The sequence below is a fragment of the Salvelinus namaycush genome, chromosome 19 (genome assembly GCF_016432855.1).
Source record: "Salvelinus namaycush isolate Seneca chromosome 19, SaNama_1.0, whole genome shotgun sequence".
NCBI lineage: Eukaryota > Metazoa > Chordata > Actinopteri > Salmoniformes > Salmonidae > Salvelinus > Salvelinus namaycush.
The window spans coordinates 30148770-30164816 of record NC_052325.1 but is presented as its reverse complement, the minus strand read 5'-3'; the positions used below and the strand labels follow the sequence as shown (position 1 = coordinate 30164816).

The 16047-nt window shown below is 41.0% G+C and overlaps 2 protein-coding genes across 2 annotated transcripts in view; both read left to right on the top strand.

Moving 5' to 3' along the window:
* The window catches only part of LOC120064311 (inositol polyphosphate-4-phosphatase type I A-like), a 33110-nt gene extending 30832 nt beyond the window's left edge, over positions 1–2278 (top strand). Inside the window, exons 22-23 of the mRNA XM_039014797.1 lie at positions 5–159; positions 489–2278. Coding sequence (XP_038870725.1) covers positions 5–159; positions 489–621 — 288 coding nt within the window. The 3' untranslated portion in view covers positions 622–2278. The remainder of the gene's footprint in view (positions 1–4; positions 160–488) is intronic.
* Positions 2279–7181: 4903 nt separating this feature from the next.
* On the top strand, positions 7182–14794 carry LOC120064310 (inosine-uridine preferring nucleoside hydrolase-like). The gene is made up of 7 exons (XM_039014796.1): positions 7182–7304; positions 10697–10794; positions 11900–12090; positions 13239–13418; positions 13492–13603; positions 13716–13852; positions 13945–14794. Exons 1-7 carry the CDS (start codon positions 7210–7212, stop codon positions 14290–14292), a joined length of 1161 nt encoding a protein of 386 aa, XP_038870724.1. The 5' UTR covers positions 7182–7209; the 3' UTR covers positions 14293–14794.
* Positions 14795–16047: the final 1253 nt, after the last annotated feature.

Sequence of the window (16047 nt, the reverse complement as noted above, 5' to 3'; positions counted from 1 at the left end):
CCAGGCTTGTCGGCGTCTGAACGGAGTGCGTTTTACCAGCTGTAAGAGTGCTAAAGACCGTACAGCCATGTCTCTAACCCTGGAGCAGTGTCTCATCCTCCAGCAGGAGCACGGACTGGCCCCACAGGTCTTCTCCCAGGCCCTCGACTGCATGCGCAGGTCAGCTGGCCACACAACTGCCTGAACAAAACGAGACAATATGTAGCGTTTATCATGTAAAATTTGAGGAAAGGAAGAATTATGTAAATGTTTATAATAACTTAATGTTTTCATATACCCTCTAACTAATCTCCTTTTACCTTTTAACCAATCATCCCTTCTTTTCTCCTCTCCTTTTCTCTCCTCTCCTCCCCTCCCCTCTCCTTCTCTCTCCTCCTCTCCCCCTTTCCTTCTCTTCTCTCCTTCTCTCTCCTCTACTTTACCCTCCCCTCCTCTCTTTTCTACTTTACCCTCTCCTCCTCTCTCTTCTCATCTCCTCCTCCCAATAGTGAGGGCTGCAGACGAGAGAACACCATGAAGAATGTAGGATGTCGTAAATACGCCTTCAACTCCCTCCAGCTGAAGGCCTTTCCAAAACAGTACCGCCCACCTGAGGGCACCTATGGGAAAGTAGAGACCTGATTGGACAGACCAGCTGCCCATCTCTTAAAGTAGCCAATAGAAGGGGAAATGGACTAAATAACATCAACAACAACATAAAAGCAAAAAAACATCACAAAAGCAACTACCCCCTATATATAGTGCTGCATCCCTGTTGATGATTTAATGTAATCTGTGGTAGATTGTTTGATAGAAGTTCACTCTCTTTTGCGATTAGACTCACTCCGTTATGTCATGACAACCACTACACACACACAACAACAACAACAACTTAAGAACAGCTTTTCAAATTGTTTTAGTTTTTATTTAGAAAGGGAAAGGGGAAGGGGATACCTTGTCAGTTGCACAACTGAATGCATTCAACCAAAATGTGAGCTCTTATCATAAGGCCTGTGTTCTAACCACTGTCTCTCATGGAACTTTAAAGAGAAAATTCAACTCAAGTACATTTAAAAAGAACAAAACCTTTGTATGCAGAGCATCAAGATCTTACTTGCTCTCACACTCCACTCCTACAACAAGCACAGGGAACTGATGATATACAGAGATCAGACAGAGACATGCTTGTATCTCTGATGTATGAAGACTATTCTATCTCATGTTATTTTGTTATCCCTTTTCTATTTGGTAATACATCTAATGGACAGGGTTCGTGTAAAGTAGAGGGCCAGTATCCTGTGTTTTAGTTTTACAGCAAAGATATTGTGTATGCAAGGCTTGGTAGTCTACTGAGAGGCATATACAGTTACAGTGGTCAAGGTTAATCTTTCACTTGCCACTACAAGTTTGTTTAAAGTTTTACATTTTGTCATTGAGTGCATGGCACAATGCTCCACTATATAAAATGCAAGCATGGATAGATTTTACACACAGCAAACTTAATCCAAAAACAACACAATTAAATTCTGTGCTCACATGCGTGTAGATTTTAAACTGAAAAGGAATATATTATCCAAATCTTGTACTCCCCCCAACCCCTCTCTGTTCATGAAGTTGTTTCTATACAGGTCCAGGTTCTAGATGGTAGGCATATTTTCTGTACATCAGACTATAGACTGAGCCAAACTAGAATATTAGCTTAGAGTAAGGAACAGTGTTATAAGAAACATGAAGAAAGTTCCTGCTCTATTGTATGTCTGCAGTTATTCTCTGTGAGTTCATCTCGTCTCTTATTAAAAGAGCTCCTGGTTGACTTCACGACAGGACCAAAACACAACACTGGCTTATTCATTTTACAACCAATGGAGCGAAAAGGAAGTGTCTGAATGCATGTAGATAGAGAATCTTCACATTATTATTGTACTTTTGGAAATAAGGGACTTGTACACTGCCTGTTTAAAATGGACAGTGTTTTGGGTTAAATTGTACTGTGAACCTTTCACTGGCTTCTGTTTCCATGTCTACCTATAGATTTTATTCTCCATTACAGAGACATTGCTAAATATCCTTGATGCTGATGCACTGAAAATTGCTGAAAAAAGTAGCCAAAATGCTGCCAGAATTTTACTCATTTAATTTTACTTTTTTTTTTGTCTTTGTATGTAATGAATGTTATTGAACCACACACTTTCAAGTAGGAACATCTGTATAGGTACAGGCTTTGCTGTAAAATGTGCTGTCATAAACTCTCCTCAGTAACTTGAGCTGTTAAAATGAGAGCATTAAACTGTTTCACCAATTCCTTTGTGACACTTGTAAAGTATCCCTCGGGTCTCTATCGTCTGTCTGTCTGTCCGTCCGTCCGTCCGTCCGCCCTTACCCTGTAAGCAGTCTATGGACAAGGTATGACAGCAATCGATGATTTGGTTAGTTTACCAGGCACTGTTTCCACTTGCTAACGTTTTAGCATTTGTGGCATATATGCCTTTCAAGTCATGAGACCGATATTAGCATTATTCGCATATCATGTCCAAATAATCCGAAACTATCTAAAATTGATTGTGAAGCTCCAATAAGACACGTATAGATGTTTTGACGATTATGGGGGAAAATGTCTTATAGTGGTCCCATGACTTGAATTGGATTTGTGCCAGAAATGCTAAATGGGAATTGTACCACAAATACATTTGCAAAATATCCCAGGGAAACTATCCCTAATAAAGCTCCCGGGTCTAGCAATGGCATTGTCACCCAGGAGGCCTTGCTAGCTAGCTACAGTGTTTGATTCATATCAGCCATTTTCTTATAAAACAGCTCAGCTAGCTAGAAAAATTATAATTTGCGATGCTAGCTAACGTTAGCTAGACTCGGGAGCTCATGGGGACATAGCCTTCAGGAACCAGTGGGTTAGATATGATTCCACAATTGGCAACAACAACTGGCTATTAATTCGTTTTCAGCCAATAATGTTCACATCATAGTTTATCCAGTGACCATCGCATTTAGAAGGATAGCTACTGACGGAAATGTATCTGGCTAGCTAGCATGCTGGCTCTCGCTGGAGGATAAATTTCCTTCCGTATATACAGTACCAGTCAAAAGTTTGGACACACCTACTCATTCCAGGGAATGCTTTTCCAACAGTCTTGAAGGAGTTCCCACATATGCTGAGCACTTGTTGCCTGCTTTTCCTTCCAACTCATCCCAAACCATCTCAATTGGATTTAGGTTGGGTGATTGTGGAGGCCAGGTCATCTGATGCAGCACTCCATCACTCTCCTTCTTGGTCAAATAGCCCTTACACAGCCTGGAGGTGTGTTGGGTCATTGTCCTGTTGAAAAACTAATGATAGTCCCACTAAGCACAAACCAGATGGGATGGTGTATCGCTGCAGAATGCTGTGGTAACCATGCTGGTCAAGTGTGCCTTGAATTCTAAATAAATCACTGACAGTATTTTACCAAATAGGGCTATCTTCTGTATACCAACCCTACCTTGTCACAACTCAACTGATTTGCTCAAACGCATTAAGAAGGAAAGAAATTCCACAAATTAACAAGGCACAACTGTTAATTGAAATGCATTCCAGGGGACTACCTCATGAAGCTGACTGAGAGAATGCCAAGAGTGTGCAAAGCTGTCATCAAGGTAAAGGGTGGCTACTTTGAAGAATCACAAAAATATAAAATATATTTTGATTTGTTCAACACTTTTTTGGTTACTACATGATTCTATATGTTATTTCATAGTTTTGATGTCTTCACTATTATACTACCATGTAGAAAATAGTGAAAATAAAGATAAACCCTGGAATTAGTACTGTATATTTACCAAAAAAAGGTGGCTATTCTGTCTTGTATTTAAATGTTGACACCCAGTAGACTGGAGGCGAAAGAAACGCACACCTGTTTAGCTGAGGTGTTGGCTAGCGGAGTAGAACACTTGGAAAGGAAAAGGAGAGCCGCACACTCTAGGAGCTCAGATGCAATAATTTAACAACCAACGTTTCAACAGACAAGCTGTCTTCATCAGGGTATAATGACAAACACTGGGGGTCACTAGTTTATAAGAACACACAGGTGTCTGTAATCATGGCCCGGTGTTTCATTTATTTTATTTAACGAGGCAAGTCAGTTAAGAACAAATTCTTATTTACAATGACGGCCTACCCCGGCCAAACCCTAACCCGGACGACACTGGGCCAATTGTGAGCCGCCCTATGGGACTCCCAATCGCGGCAGGTTGTGATACAGCCTGGAATCGAATCAGAGTCTGTAGTGACGCCTCTAGCACTGAGATGCAGTGCCGTAGACCGCTGCGCCACTCGGGGGTGGCTTGATATCATTGTTATATTTACAGATATAAATAGAACATATAAAAATCATGAATGGATAGCATACAATCATAGATACAATTTGGCTACATAGGCCTACAAACTTTACAATGAATAGCGAAATCACAAGAATCACAAGAATGGCTTCAGATCAAAGTCTACTTTGAGACCGAAGGGAGCAAGGGTCGTTCAACAAAAAATCCAGGCAGCCTCCCTTTATAACAATAAATTGTCAAGGTCACCCCTCTCCCAGGGCGGGTGACGTGTTCGATGCCGATATAACATAGGGACGAAATATAGTGGTTCGCTTCCAAATAGTGGGCCGCAACTAGGTGACACAGTTAAATTGATCATGTTGTGAGATTGAAGTTACTTTGTTTCACCTGTGCTGGCCCAGGTGATATTTAAGAGTGGCTGGCCCAGTGCTCCAGTTGGCTTGAGAGATGTAGAGTGAAAACACCTTTAGTTGACTCTCTCGGTTTGATTTTTTTTTTAATTAAAAAATAATCCTTTATCTGGTCTCTCCTGTTTTCATTTTGGTTTGCTTCCTGTCTTTAACTTTGGTGTGGATTTTATTTTGTTTGTCTCTTCTTGGGCAAATGTAGTTGGTGCTCATGGTGGGTGACTTTTAAGCCCCAGTTGTTGTTGCTAGTTAACTTTCAGTGGACACCCCTTGAGTGTCTTTCAGAACCCCTTCTAAAACCCAACCTGTTTCGTATTGATTGTTGTCAGTGACTCTTTGTATCAGGGCACAAGGCGAGACCCAGATGCAGACACAGGAGGCAGATGGTTGGAGTCTTAGATGTTTATTGATCCAAAAAGGGGTAGGCAAGAGAATGGTCGTGGACAGGCAAAAGGTCAAAACCAGTTCAGAGTCCAGGAGGTACAGAGTGGCAGGCAGGCTCGAGGTCAAGGCAGACAGAATGGTCAGGCAGGCGGGTACAGAGTCCAGAAACAGGCAAGGGTAAAAACCAGGAGGACTAGCAAAAAGCGAATAGAAAAGGCAGGCGCACAGGAACTATATGCTGGTTGACTTGGACATAAAAGACAAACTGGCACAGAGAGACAGGAAACACAGGGATAAATACACTGGGGGAAACAAGCGACACCTGGAGGAGGTGGCGACAATCACAAGGACAGGTGAAACAGATCAGGGCGTGACACTTTGTTAGTTCTACCTTCTGTTTGAGTGAGAATTTTGGGTTTTCTTGCTACATTAGCCAACTGGTTAGCTTCTTATGGCTGAGATCCCACTAACGGGATTGATATGACAACAGCCAGTGAAAGTGCAGGGCGCCAAATTCAAACAACAGAAATCTCATAATTAAAATTCCTCAAACATACAAGTATCTTATACCATTTTAAAGGTAATATTTTTGTTAATCTAACCACAGTGTCTGATTTCAAAAAGGCTTTACAGCGAAAGCACCACAAATGATTATGTTAGGTCACCGCCAAGTCACAGAAAAACACAGCCATTTTTCCAGCCAAAGACAGGAGTCACAAAAAGCAGAAATAGAGATAAAATTAATCACTAACCTTTGATGATCTTCATCAGATGACACTCATAGGACTTCATGTTACACAATACATGTATGTTTTGTTCGGTAAAGTTCATATTTATATAAAAAAATCTCAGTATACATTGGCGCGTTATGTTCAGTAGTTCCAAAAACATCCGGTGATTTTGCAGAGAGCCACATCAATTTCCAGAAATACTCATAATAAACGTTGATCAAAGATACAAGTGTTATACATGGAATTGTAGATCCACTTCTCCTTAATGCAACCGCTGTGTCAGATTTCAAAAAAGCTTTACGGAAAAAGCAAACCATGCAATAATCTGAGTACGGCGCTCAGAGCCCAAACTAGCCAAAACGATATCCGCCATATTGTGCAGTCAACAGAAGTCAGAAATAACATGATAAATATTCACTTACCTTTGATGATCTTCATCAGAATGCACTCTCAGGAATCCCAGTTCCACAATAAATGTTGGTTTTGTTCGATAATGTCCATGATTTATGTCCGAATAGCTACGTTTGTTAGCGCGTTTTGTAAACAAATCCAAAGTCACGAAGCGCGTTCACTAGGAGCAGACGAAATTTCAAAAAGTTCCGTTACAGTCAGTAGAAACATGTCAAACGATGTATAGAATCAATCTTTAGGATGTTTTTAACATAAATCTTCAATAATGTTCCAACAGGAGAATTCCTTTGTCTGTAGAAAAAGCAATGGAACGCGAGCTACCTCTCACGTGAACGAGCGTCACAAGCTTGTGGCACTCTGCCAGACCACTGACTCAAAGAGCCCTTATGAGCCCCTCCTTCACAGTAGAAGCCTCAAACAAGTTTCTAAAGACTGTTGACATCTAGTGGAAGCCTTAGGAAGTGCAACATGACCAATATCCCACTGTATCTTCAATAGGGAATGAGTTGAAAAACGACCAATCTCAGATTTCCCACTTCCTGGTTGGATTTTTTCTCAGGTTTTTGCCAGCCATATGAGTTCTGTTATACTCACAGACATCATTCAAACAGTTTTAGAAACGTCAGTGTTTTCTATCCAAATATACTAATAATATGCATATATTAGCAACTGGGACTGAGTAGCAGGCCGTTTACTCTGGGCACCTCTGGGCACCTTATTCATCCAAGCTACTCAATACTGCCCCCAGCCAGGGGTAATGTGTAATGTGATATTGTACCTCCTAGCTCAATTGTCCATTGTATATAATCTATATACTTGTGTTCCCTCATGTACTCTCTGTATTGATTTGTTGTTAATAATAATAACAAATATTTAAAAATATATATATATATTTGGCAACACCGCTCCGGCCGCCATATTGGGATGCAGCGCACGGATGGCCCAACCCGGAAACGAGAGAAAGGCATATGACGGCGGCAAGATTATCGAGATTAAATGTTGAAGGCGCATTGGAGTGTGTTCATCTTTACTGTAGACATACACGGAGGTTAGCGGAAAACAGGTGCATATACATTTATTTTGGATTAAAACCTTACGAATATTAATTTAAAGCGAGGCCTATGGATAGAGTTTATGCCATAACTTTGGGACACAACATCGGGAGACTTTATTCGTTCAACCAGTACACAGACTCCCAAATGGTGTGTTCCCGTAGCTAATATGTATGGAATGCCGTTTGGGTCTTTACGTGTCAAAAAAATATATTTGACGTGTCTAAATAACCTTTTAATTTGACACGTCAAATAACACAATTATATTAGAATGTTGTGTGTGATGAATTTGCACTTGTAAGCCAAGCGCCACCACTATCAGTAGCACCCAAAAGTCTGCTACAAGCACACACTGGCCACGAACGATGTGTTTACAATAACGCGATGGTAATAAGGCATTATTTGTTCGACCGCAATTTCTGGGGTAGCTAGTTTTAGCTTGGTACATAGCTAGCACCAATACAACCAGCCTGAAAACAATGACCAGTAGAAACTGCAGTCATTTTCATTATCATTAACAATGATTTAGGAATCCTTGTGAGTAAGTATTAACTAGGTAGCCACTTGTTGTTCGCCTATTGAAATTCAGTTCATTAAAATAATTAGCTAGCCAGCTACTTAACCCTGTTGCCCAAAGCTAACGTTATAAGCATTGCCTTCAAAATAAAAGTACCTATTTGAAAGTGACGCAGAAGGTTACAATTGGTGGAATTATGCCATATTTAGACTAGATAATGTTAAACAAGGTTGGAATGTGGAGCAATGAAATGGGCCACCAGTCTACTCGGTGACACCCTCAGAACACAACTGTGAAGAGTTTATGCAAATGTTAGTGTTGTAGCTCTTATCGCAGGACTGTGACTGAAATCACCTCCCCAGTCAGCCTATTGTGTGTATTGACATTCATATTGCACTGTACAGCTGTACCTAAGGATTGGGGTTCAATTAAATGGGTTATCAGTCTACTCAATACCCAATATATTTTTTCCCAACATCCTCCTCAGTTATCAGACTCCAAAACATCCACGCAGTATTGTTTTTCCTCTTGAATGGTGTTCAATACACATGGGTTGATAATAAATGTGGCTCAATTCACCGTTGTTTCAGATGTTTCTCTGGGTGTCACTGAGTGGACTGATACCCTATGTCATTGATCCACAATCCATAGGTAAGGCTGTACAGTGAAATAAGTATGCCCCCAATGCAATTCTAAAGTCCAATACATCCAGTTTGATTTCAACAGCTTTGTGTCAAATGAACAAATTATTGTATTTTGTTGATTTTATATAACAACATTTCAACCTCGTTTAGCATGATCTATTCAATTATGGCATAATTATATTTGTATTAATTTGTATCGCTGTCCATTACATACTTTTATTTTGAAGGCTAACCGCAAAGTCCACTATTGTGGCTAGCTTCACATAAATGGGTCCGACAACCATTAATCAAATGAGAACTGTTTTATAAATGAGGGTTATTTTTGATGATGACACATAGCTATATAGTTAGCTAGCTAACTATAATTACTGAAACTGATTATGTCGTTTTGCTATGTTTTTGGGGAAGAACATTGTTTGCATCCATGAGTTAGCTAGCTTTCTTTTATGACCAGCACTGTAAGTGCGCGAGACAACTTTACCACCATCATTGCATGCGTATCAATGAATCGTTTTTCATATGAAATACGAGTGATAGTGTAATCAATGTGTAATAACTACGTTAAAAAATGATGAACGCGTTAAATTATTATATGACGTGGAGTCATATTCAGGTCCTGATTGGTCAACTATGGAACGCATAGTCAACAAGCTTATTTGACACGTCAAATCGTGTATCTTTTTTGACATGCAAAGACCCAAATGGTTCCATAAATATTCCCCAAATTCAGAGGCTGTTTACATTCAGCGAAAGATTTGTGCATTCAGACTCGCTGCCATGTGCGGAGTTGTATTGCCTTTGACAGGTTCAATAGCACCACTGTTGTTATAAGGTTACACCGTCTTTTTCAAGGTGCATATGCAAAAGTCGCACCACTATTCCCTAGTTGCTAAAATTCTAAGAGTTTGCCTAATTTCCGTTTATGTGACAAATTAATCAAAATATTGTATTTTCAGCTGTTTGAAGCTGGTGTACAAAACCAAACTGAAAAGACGCAAAAACGTAAAGGCCACTAGAACGCGTTTGGCATGTGTGTTTTTCTGTTGCTCATTTGAAAAACGAGATGTCAGCCTTGGAGGTGTTTCCTGGCCGATTCTCAAGTTTTTTTTAAAGTGCTTGTGTAACAGTCGTCTCACTATGCTATTGGATAGAGAAATCACCACAGCTGTTCACCACATGTTAGTGGGAAAATGGACAAATCAAAACCCAACCTGCATTTACCCTTTGTGACGCAGTGAAGTTCCCGAACTCCGTTATAGACGAGACTGACTTTATTACCAAAATTATCCAATTTACACTTTATAGTCAAGTTTGACACTAGAATAACTGACTCATATCAATGCCACAGGGCGTTTTCAAAGGGATTTGTTGCTTTTTAAAGCCAAGTATTGAAAATAGCTCAGAACAGTTTTACTGCTTCTTAGACCTGCCTTCAATGAGAATGACATACCTATAACTAACATGTCTATGTGAATTTGTTCGGTTGCCTAAAAAGTTACATATTGCAGCTTTAAATAATATTGATGTGTTTACACAATAAAACTCTATACTGTAGCAGACTGCAAATCATACAGGAATTCAAGCCATTCAGACTTCTGCATGATCATTCATTCAGTCTTGTTCTTCTCTAGTCCTGATTGTGGAGACACATTCGATTTACATAGGGGAAAAACTAAACATCTCTTGTCTGTCAAGGAATGTTGAATACAATTATATTTGAACTGAAGATTGTCAGTGGAGTTGATCCTTCAGTAGGTCAAAATTTTAGACAAAATATCCACAGGAAAGTATTAATAAACCGACTTCAAAACACAAGTCTCTGTCTGTAGCAATCAATATTTGTTTGCTACAGACAGACCTAAGGCACATGCACAACTCCACGGACAAGAAGTGCATGCTCCCGATGCATGCATACCGAAGTCTTGCAGGTGTTTACACGGTTTTGCCCATGTGCCAGGTGATACACTACCAGTGGTTAAGTAATACTTATCCTGGGGATATTTTATCTGAAATTTCATCCCACTGAAGGACCAAGCGCTCAGACAACCGGTAGAGAAAGTTGAAATGTCATTTTATTAAACATTCTGTCCTTTAGGAAACTTTCCAAGTTTTTGCAGTGGCTTGTTTAACTGTATACCAACAATTGGTATCTCAGTCTGATTTATTAGGCAAGTTCTCCTCTAGTTTATAGTCACTGACTTCACTCCTCCCTCTCTTTCTCAACCCTCCTGGCCGCTCAAAGGTTCCCAGTTGCATGTGACGGTCACCTGTTAGCCAGGCCAAGAGGAGTAGCAGCCTGTCCACACCGACACAGCCCAGTCCTATTCTATTCAACTACAGGTAGGCTGTACCTCTATTCTAAGATGTCATGTACACACTTCATATGATTGTCGGTGGGTCCTGTGTGATTATGCTGTCCCACTTCATTGTAATTCTAAATCCCAGGCCACTGAATAATATGGGTATGGTCGATGTTGTCTTTATTGCAATTGTGCAACAATAACTGCAGATGATCAGATCTCACAATACCGGGACAGGTGTGAACATATTGAGACACTGCTGAGAGAGATTGTGAGATGCAGGTTTGCTTTTATTGCCATGAGTCTTGTCGTGGAGGCAGAACTGAGCGATTTCCCCATAGATAGGCCAGCTGTAAAGTAAAAATGAATGAAAACAAAAATGTGCTTTTTGGTCTTAATTTAAGGTTAGGGTTAGCAGTGTTGTTAAAGTTAGGTTTAAAATCAGATTGTATGACTGTGGCTGTGCCAGCTAGTGACCACTCTGCAGTGCTAACCTGCTTGTGAGACAGGCAAAAAGATCATAGAGGTTAATGGACTCATACTGGAGCCTAGAACACCGCCTGATCAGAACACACCGAGACAGCAGAGTCAGACCATGCATGTAATATGGAACATGTGTGTTGTTCCAGTATCACGTGCATGGTCTGACTCTGGTATCTCGTTGGGTGAGAGGTTGTTCAACTTGAATGAATAAATAAATCAGACAGTACCTCAGTTACCTTTTTAGTTAAAAAAAAACATAACTATGCTACTTATTGAAAGCTTGGATCAGACTGCAAATTGAATATTAATGGGTGTTTCAGTTTAGAAACATTGACCAATTCTAAGATTGAATCCAATATTTCTGTTCCTGTGTTAATGTATCATAGTGGTTAGGTTATACGTTTTGATCTGTCCCTGTGTTAATGTATCATAGTGGTTAGGTTATATGTTTTGATCTGTCCCTGTGTTAATGTATCATAGTGGTTAGGTTATATGTTTTGATCTGTCCCTGTGTTAATGTGTCATAGTGGTTAGGTTATACGTTTTGATCTGTCCCTGTGTTAATGTATCATAGTGGTTAGGTTATACGTTTTGATCTGTCCCTGTGTTAATGTGTCATAGTGGTTAGGTTATTTGATCTTTCCTTGTGTTCTGTGTCTCAGGCTCCAGTATGAGTAGTAAGAAGCTGCTGGTGGATGTGGACTGTGGGGTGGATGATGCTCAGGCTATCATGATGGCACTGGCCACCCCTTATGTAGAGGTCCTGGGCATCACCTGTGTCCATGGCAACACCAATGTGGAGAATGTGTGCAAGAACACGCTGCGGGTGCTTCAAGCCTGCAACAGACTGGAGGTATAGTGCTGTTAATTTTTGGTAGACAATGTAAGTCTCTTTCAATTAGATTATATCGTTTATTTAGCTAAAATTGTCTTTGTTGAAGTAAACAAGCACCCAATGGGATACAGGGAATGTGCTTATATCATCACGATATATAGAACGTGCATTTAACGGTAAAGCTTATACATTGTGTACAAAACATTAGGAACACCTGCTCTTTCCATGAGACTGACCATGTGAATCCAGGTGAAAGCTATGATCCCTTATTGATGTCACTTGTTAAATTCACTTCAATCAGTGTAGATGAAGGAGAGGAAACAAGTTAAAAAATGACTTTTAAGACTTGATACAATTGAGACATGAATTGTCTATGTGTGTTGTTCAGAGGGTGAATGGGCAAAACAAAACATTTAAGTGCCTTTGAACGGGGTATGGTAGTAGGTGCCAGGCGCACCGGTTTGTGTCAAGAACTACAATGCTGCTGGGTTTTTCACACTCAACAGTTTTCTGTGTGTATCAAGAAAGATCCACCACCCTAAGGACATCCAGCCAACATGACACAACTGTGGGACGCATTGGAGTCAACATGGGCCAGCATCCCTGTGGAACGCTTTTGACACCTTGTATAGTCCATGCCCCAATGAAATCAGGCTGTTCTGAGGGCAAACTCAAATGTAGGAAGGTGTTCCTAATGTTTTGTACATTCGGTGTATAGACTAATGTATGCACCCTTACACAGAGGGGAAGAGATCACATGATGGGGAAGGATGCGATGATAGTCTGTTGACCTCTCTCTTCCTCTTTGACAATACACTGTTGTTCTCTGTCTCAGACACATGACTGTGGAGCTCTAACCAATTCTAGAGCTCTGGAAACTGAGATCTGATTTGACATAATGTTCTGTTTACAGCAGTAGCACATAGACAGAGCATCATTGTGGAGAGGCTGGAGTTTACATCAAACGTTGCCATGACAAAAACAAAGTAGTTGGTTTAAGAAACAGATTGGCACCCAGACTAGTTTTTGACTCCGTGTTTTGGGATGCCCACTTACATAAGCTGGGCTCTTGAATTCATAGCAAGTGAAAGTGTAGAGGGAATACTATAAATGTTGCGATTTGAAACTATTGCATTCAGGGTTCTGACCTATGTTCTGTGTTCTAGATCCCAGTATTCCGTGGTGCTGCCAAGTCTATCCTGGGGAATGTGATCAGTGCGGGACACTTCCATGGCCAGGACGGGTTGGGGGATGCTCCAGACCCAAACGCTCCGGGGCTGGACATGCTGCAGATGGAAGGAGCGGTATCTGCACTGATCCGGATAGTCAACGAAAACCCTGGAGAGGTGAGAGAGCAGTAGACGCAGGCTACTCAATATGTGTGTGTGTCCCTGTTGTAAATGCAGGTGTTTCTCCCAGGTATCTCTGGTGGCCACGGCTCCCCTCACCAACCTAGCTCTGGCTGTAAGAATGGAGCCATCCTTCCCCAGCAAACTTAAAGGCCTTTACATCATGGGAGGCAACACAGAGTGTAAGGGCTATGATTTATTTGCTTCAGAAGATCAACTTATCTAGTCTACTAATGGTAAATAGATAAATGGGTCAATTGCCATAGGTTTTAATAATGTGGTACCTGTCTTCAGCCAGAGGAAACACCACAGTGTGTGCAGAGTTTAACTTCGCTGCCGACCCGGAAGCAGCTTACATCGTACTGAATGACTTCCTGTGTCCTACTTACATAGCCAGCTGGGAGTTCACCTGCTACAGCAAGCTGCCCTGGGTAACATTCATTTTATGTAATCAATAAATTATGAAACACTACCTTCCACATTATGATTGATGTTGTTTTCCTATTCTGGTTCCACCTGACAGTCGTGGTGTGATGACTGGCTGGCCCAGGAGTCAGAGAAGGCTCGCTTCATGGCCCAGATCTTCCGCCACAGTATGGAGGAGTCGTACAGTGAGCGCTCCCAGGCGGAGATGATTGACGGCATGGGCTTTGTGTCATGTGACTCCTACGCCATGGCGGCAGCTATCGACAACACCTTTGTCACAGAGAGCGACCACATGGCGGTGAGCGTGGAGCTGACGGGCACACACACGCGTGGCATGATGATCCTGGACACACTGGGCATGCTGAAGAAGACTCACAAGGCCTTCGTCATGAAGAAGGTGAACATGGTGAGGTTTGAGCAGATGATGATGGACGCTCTGAAGTAATCTCTAGGTCTGCTACAGCTAACCACTAGACTGTAGAAGTAAACTAACCACTACACGTGAGCAGATGATGATGGACGCTCTGAAGTAATCTCTAGGTCTGCTACAGCTAACCACTAGACTGTAGAAATAAACTAACCACTACACGTGAGCAGATGATGATGGACGCTCTGAAGTAATCTCTAGGTCTGCCACAGCTAACCACTAGACTGTAGAAGTAAAAAAACAACTACGGGAACGCTCTATGGGACCGTAACCAGGGAAAAGTGACAACTCCAACCTCAACCAGTCAGCCCAAGATCGTGGACGTTAAGGCAGCCCCCAACACCTCTCTGATTGAGGGGTTGGGTTAGATGTGGAAGACACATTTCGGTTAAATGCATTCAGTTGTGCAACCCTTTTCCCTTTTACTGTATTGTCAGCTCACGTTGATGTTAAGAATCATGCCTTGTCATTTAGATAAACATTTTTAAATAAATCGATTGAGTTACAACTCATACCAGCAGTCGTGTGCATTAAACACTCCATTATGTCACAAGCACATTCGCAACACTTCATCCGTTTTATTGATACATTTATTACACCCAGTTGTTCAAAACAGATGCACAATTTAGAAATCTATCTTCAGAGCAGTCAAGGGGAAGGACAGTCCTGGGTATAATCATTACGCCAATTCTATTGCAAAACGTTTCACAACAGAAACCGTTTAGGAGAGTTTCTATTAGACAAATTCAGGTAGGTCCCTCCCCGTTTCGTTCTGTTTCCAATTGGTTCTTAAATGGTAAACATTGTCCGTAATGAATACTCCCCTGCTTTATAGAGTTTCTAGAAGTTTGCTCATTGCAGAACATGGAAGCAGAAATACAGCCCAGCATAGAGTTCTCCCACACACATGCAAATGTCTTTAGTTGTAATTGTGGTAGGCCTATTCACAGCAAAACTTTAGTTTCTACCCATCATGGCAGGAGGAAAAAAGTCTACCACACATTCTTTGATCACTATATCCAGTGGTGGAAAAGTACTCAGTTGTCATACTTGAGTAAAAGTAAAAATACCTCAATAGAAAATGACTCAAGTAAAAGTGAAAGTCACCCAGTAAAATACTACTTGAGTAAAAGTCTAGTATTTTGTTTTAAATATACTTAAGTACAAAAGTAAATGGAAGTTAAAAAATGTTGTTTTGAACACTCGGAAGTCGGAGATTTCCGAGTTTCCAGTTGTCTTAAACGTGGCATAACTATGGCGTCAAAACCGTTCCAAACGACGAACAAGCACTAAATGACGCGGGCGAGCAAGATGAAACGTCATTGCATGAGCAAACACTGAGTCGAGAGAGAAGAAAATGGTCAAGCCAGCAGAGGACGGGTCCCGCGAGTGCACAGACTGTCAAGAGTGAAAATTAAACTTGAGAGTTTACAAGTGCGACTTTAAGTAAGCAGAACATTATTGTCACAGATCAACAACAACAAAAAATATTGAACTATAAGAAAATAAACGTGAATTAAACGTATACATTTTGGGGGGGAACGCTTTAAACTGTGCACCACCAGAAATAGTCACTTGTCATTGTCAAGTTTTCGCTCTCAATTGATCAACTTGCTCTCTCAAGGCTTGTCACCTTTGGCAGGGTTGCCAGGTCTAGCTTAAAATGTATAACCCAATGACAAAACTCACTCAAAATGTTTTTTTCGCAGCAAGAGCAGAGTTGCCACATTAATCCAATATTTTTTCCCCCGGAACTTTATCGAGCGAATTAAG

Excerpts from the sequence above, each read along its gene's own strand:
- LOC120064310 (XM_039014796.1), top strand. The coding sequence starts at position 7,210 with ATGACGGCGGCAAGATTATCGAGATTAAATGTTGAAGGCGCATTGGAG. Across the intron at positions 13,419-13,491 it reads TCAACGAAAACCCTGGAGAG|GTATCTCTGGTGGCCACGGC; the intron begins GTGAGAGAGCAG and ends TGTTTCTCCCAG. Across the intron at positions 13,853-13,944 it reads GCTACAGCAAGCTGCCCTGG|TCGTGGTGTGATGACTGGCT; the intron begins GTAACATTCATT and ends TCCACCTGACAG.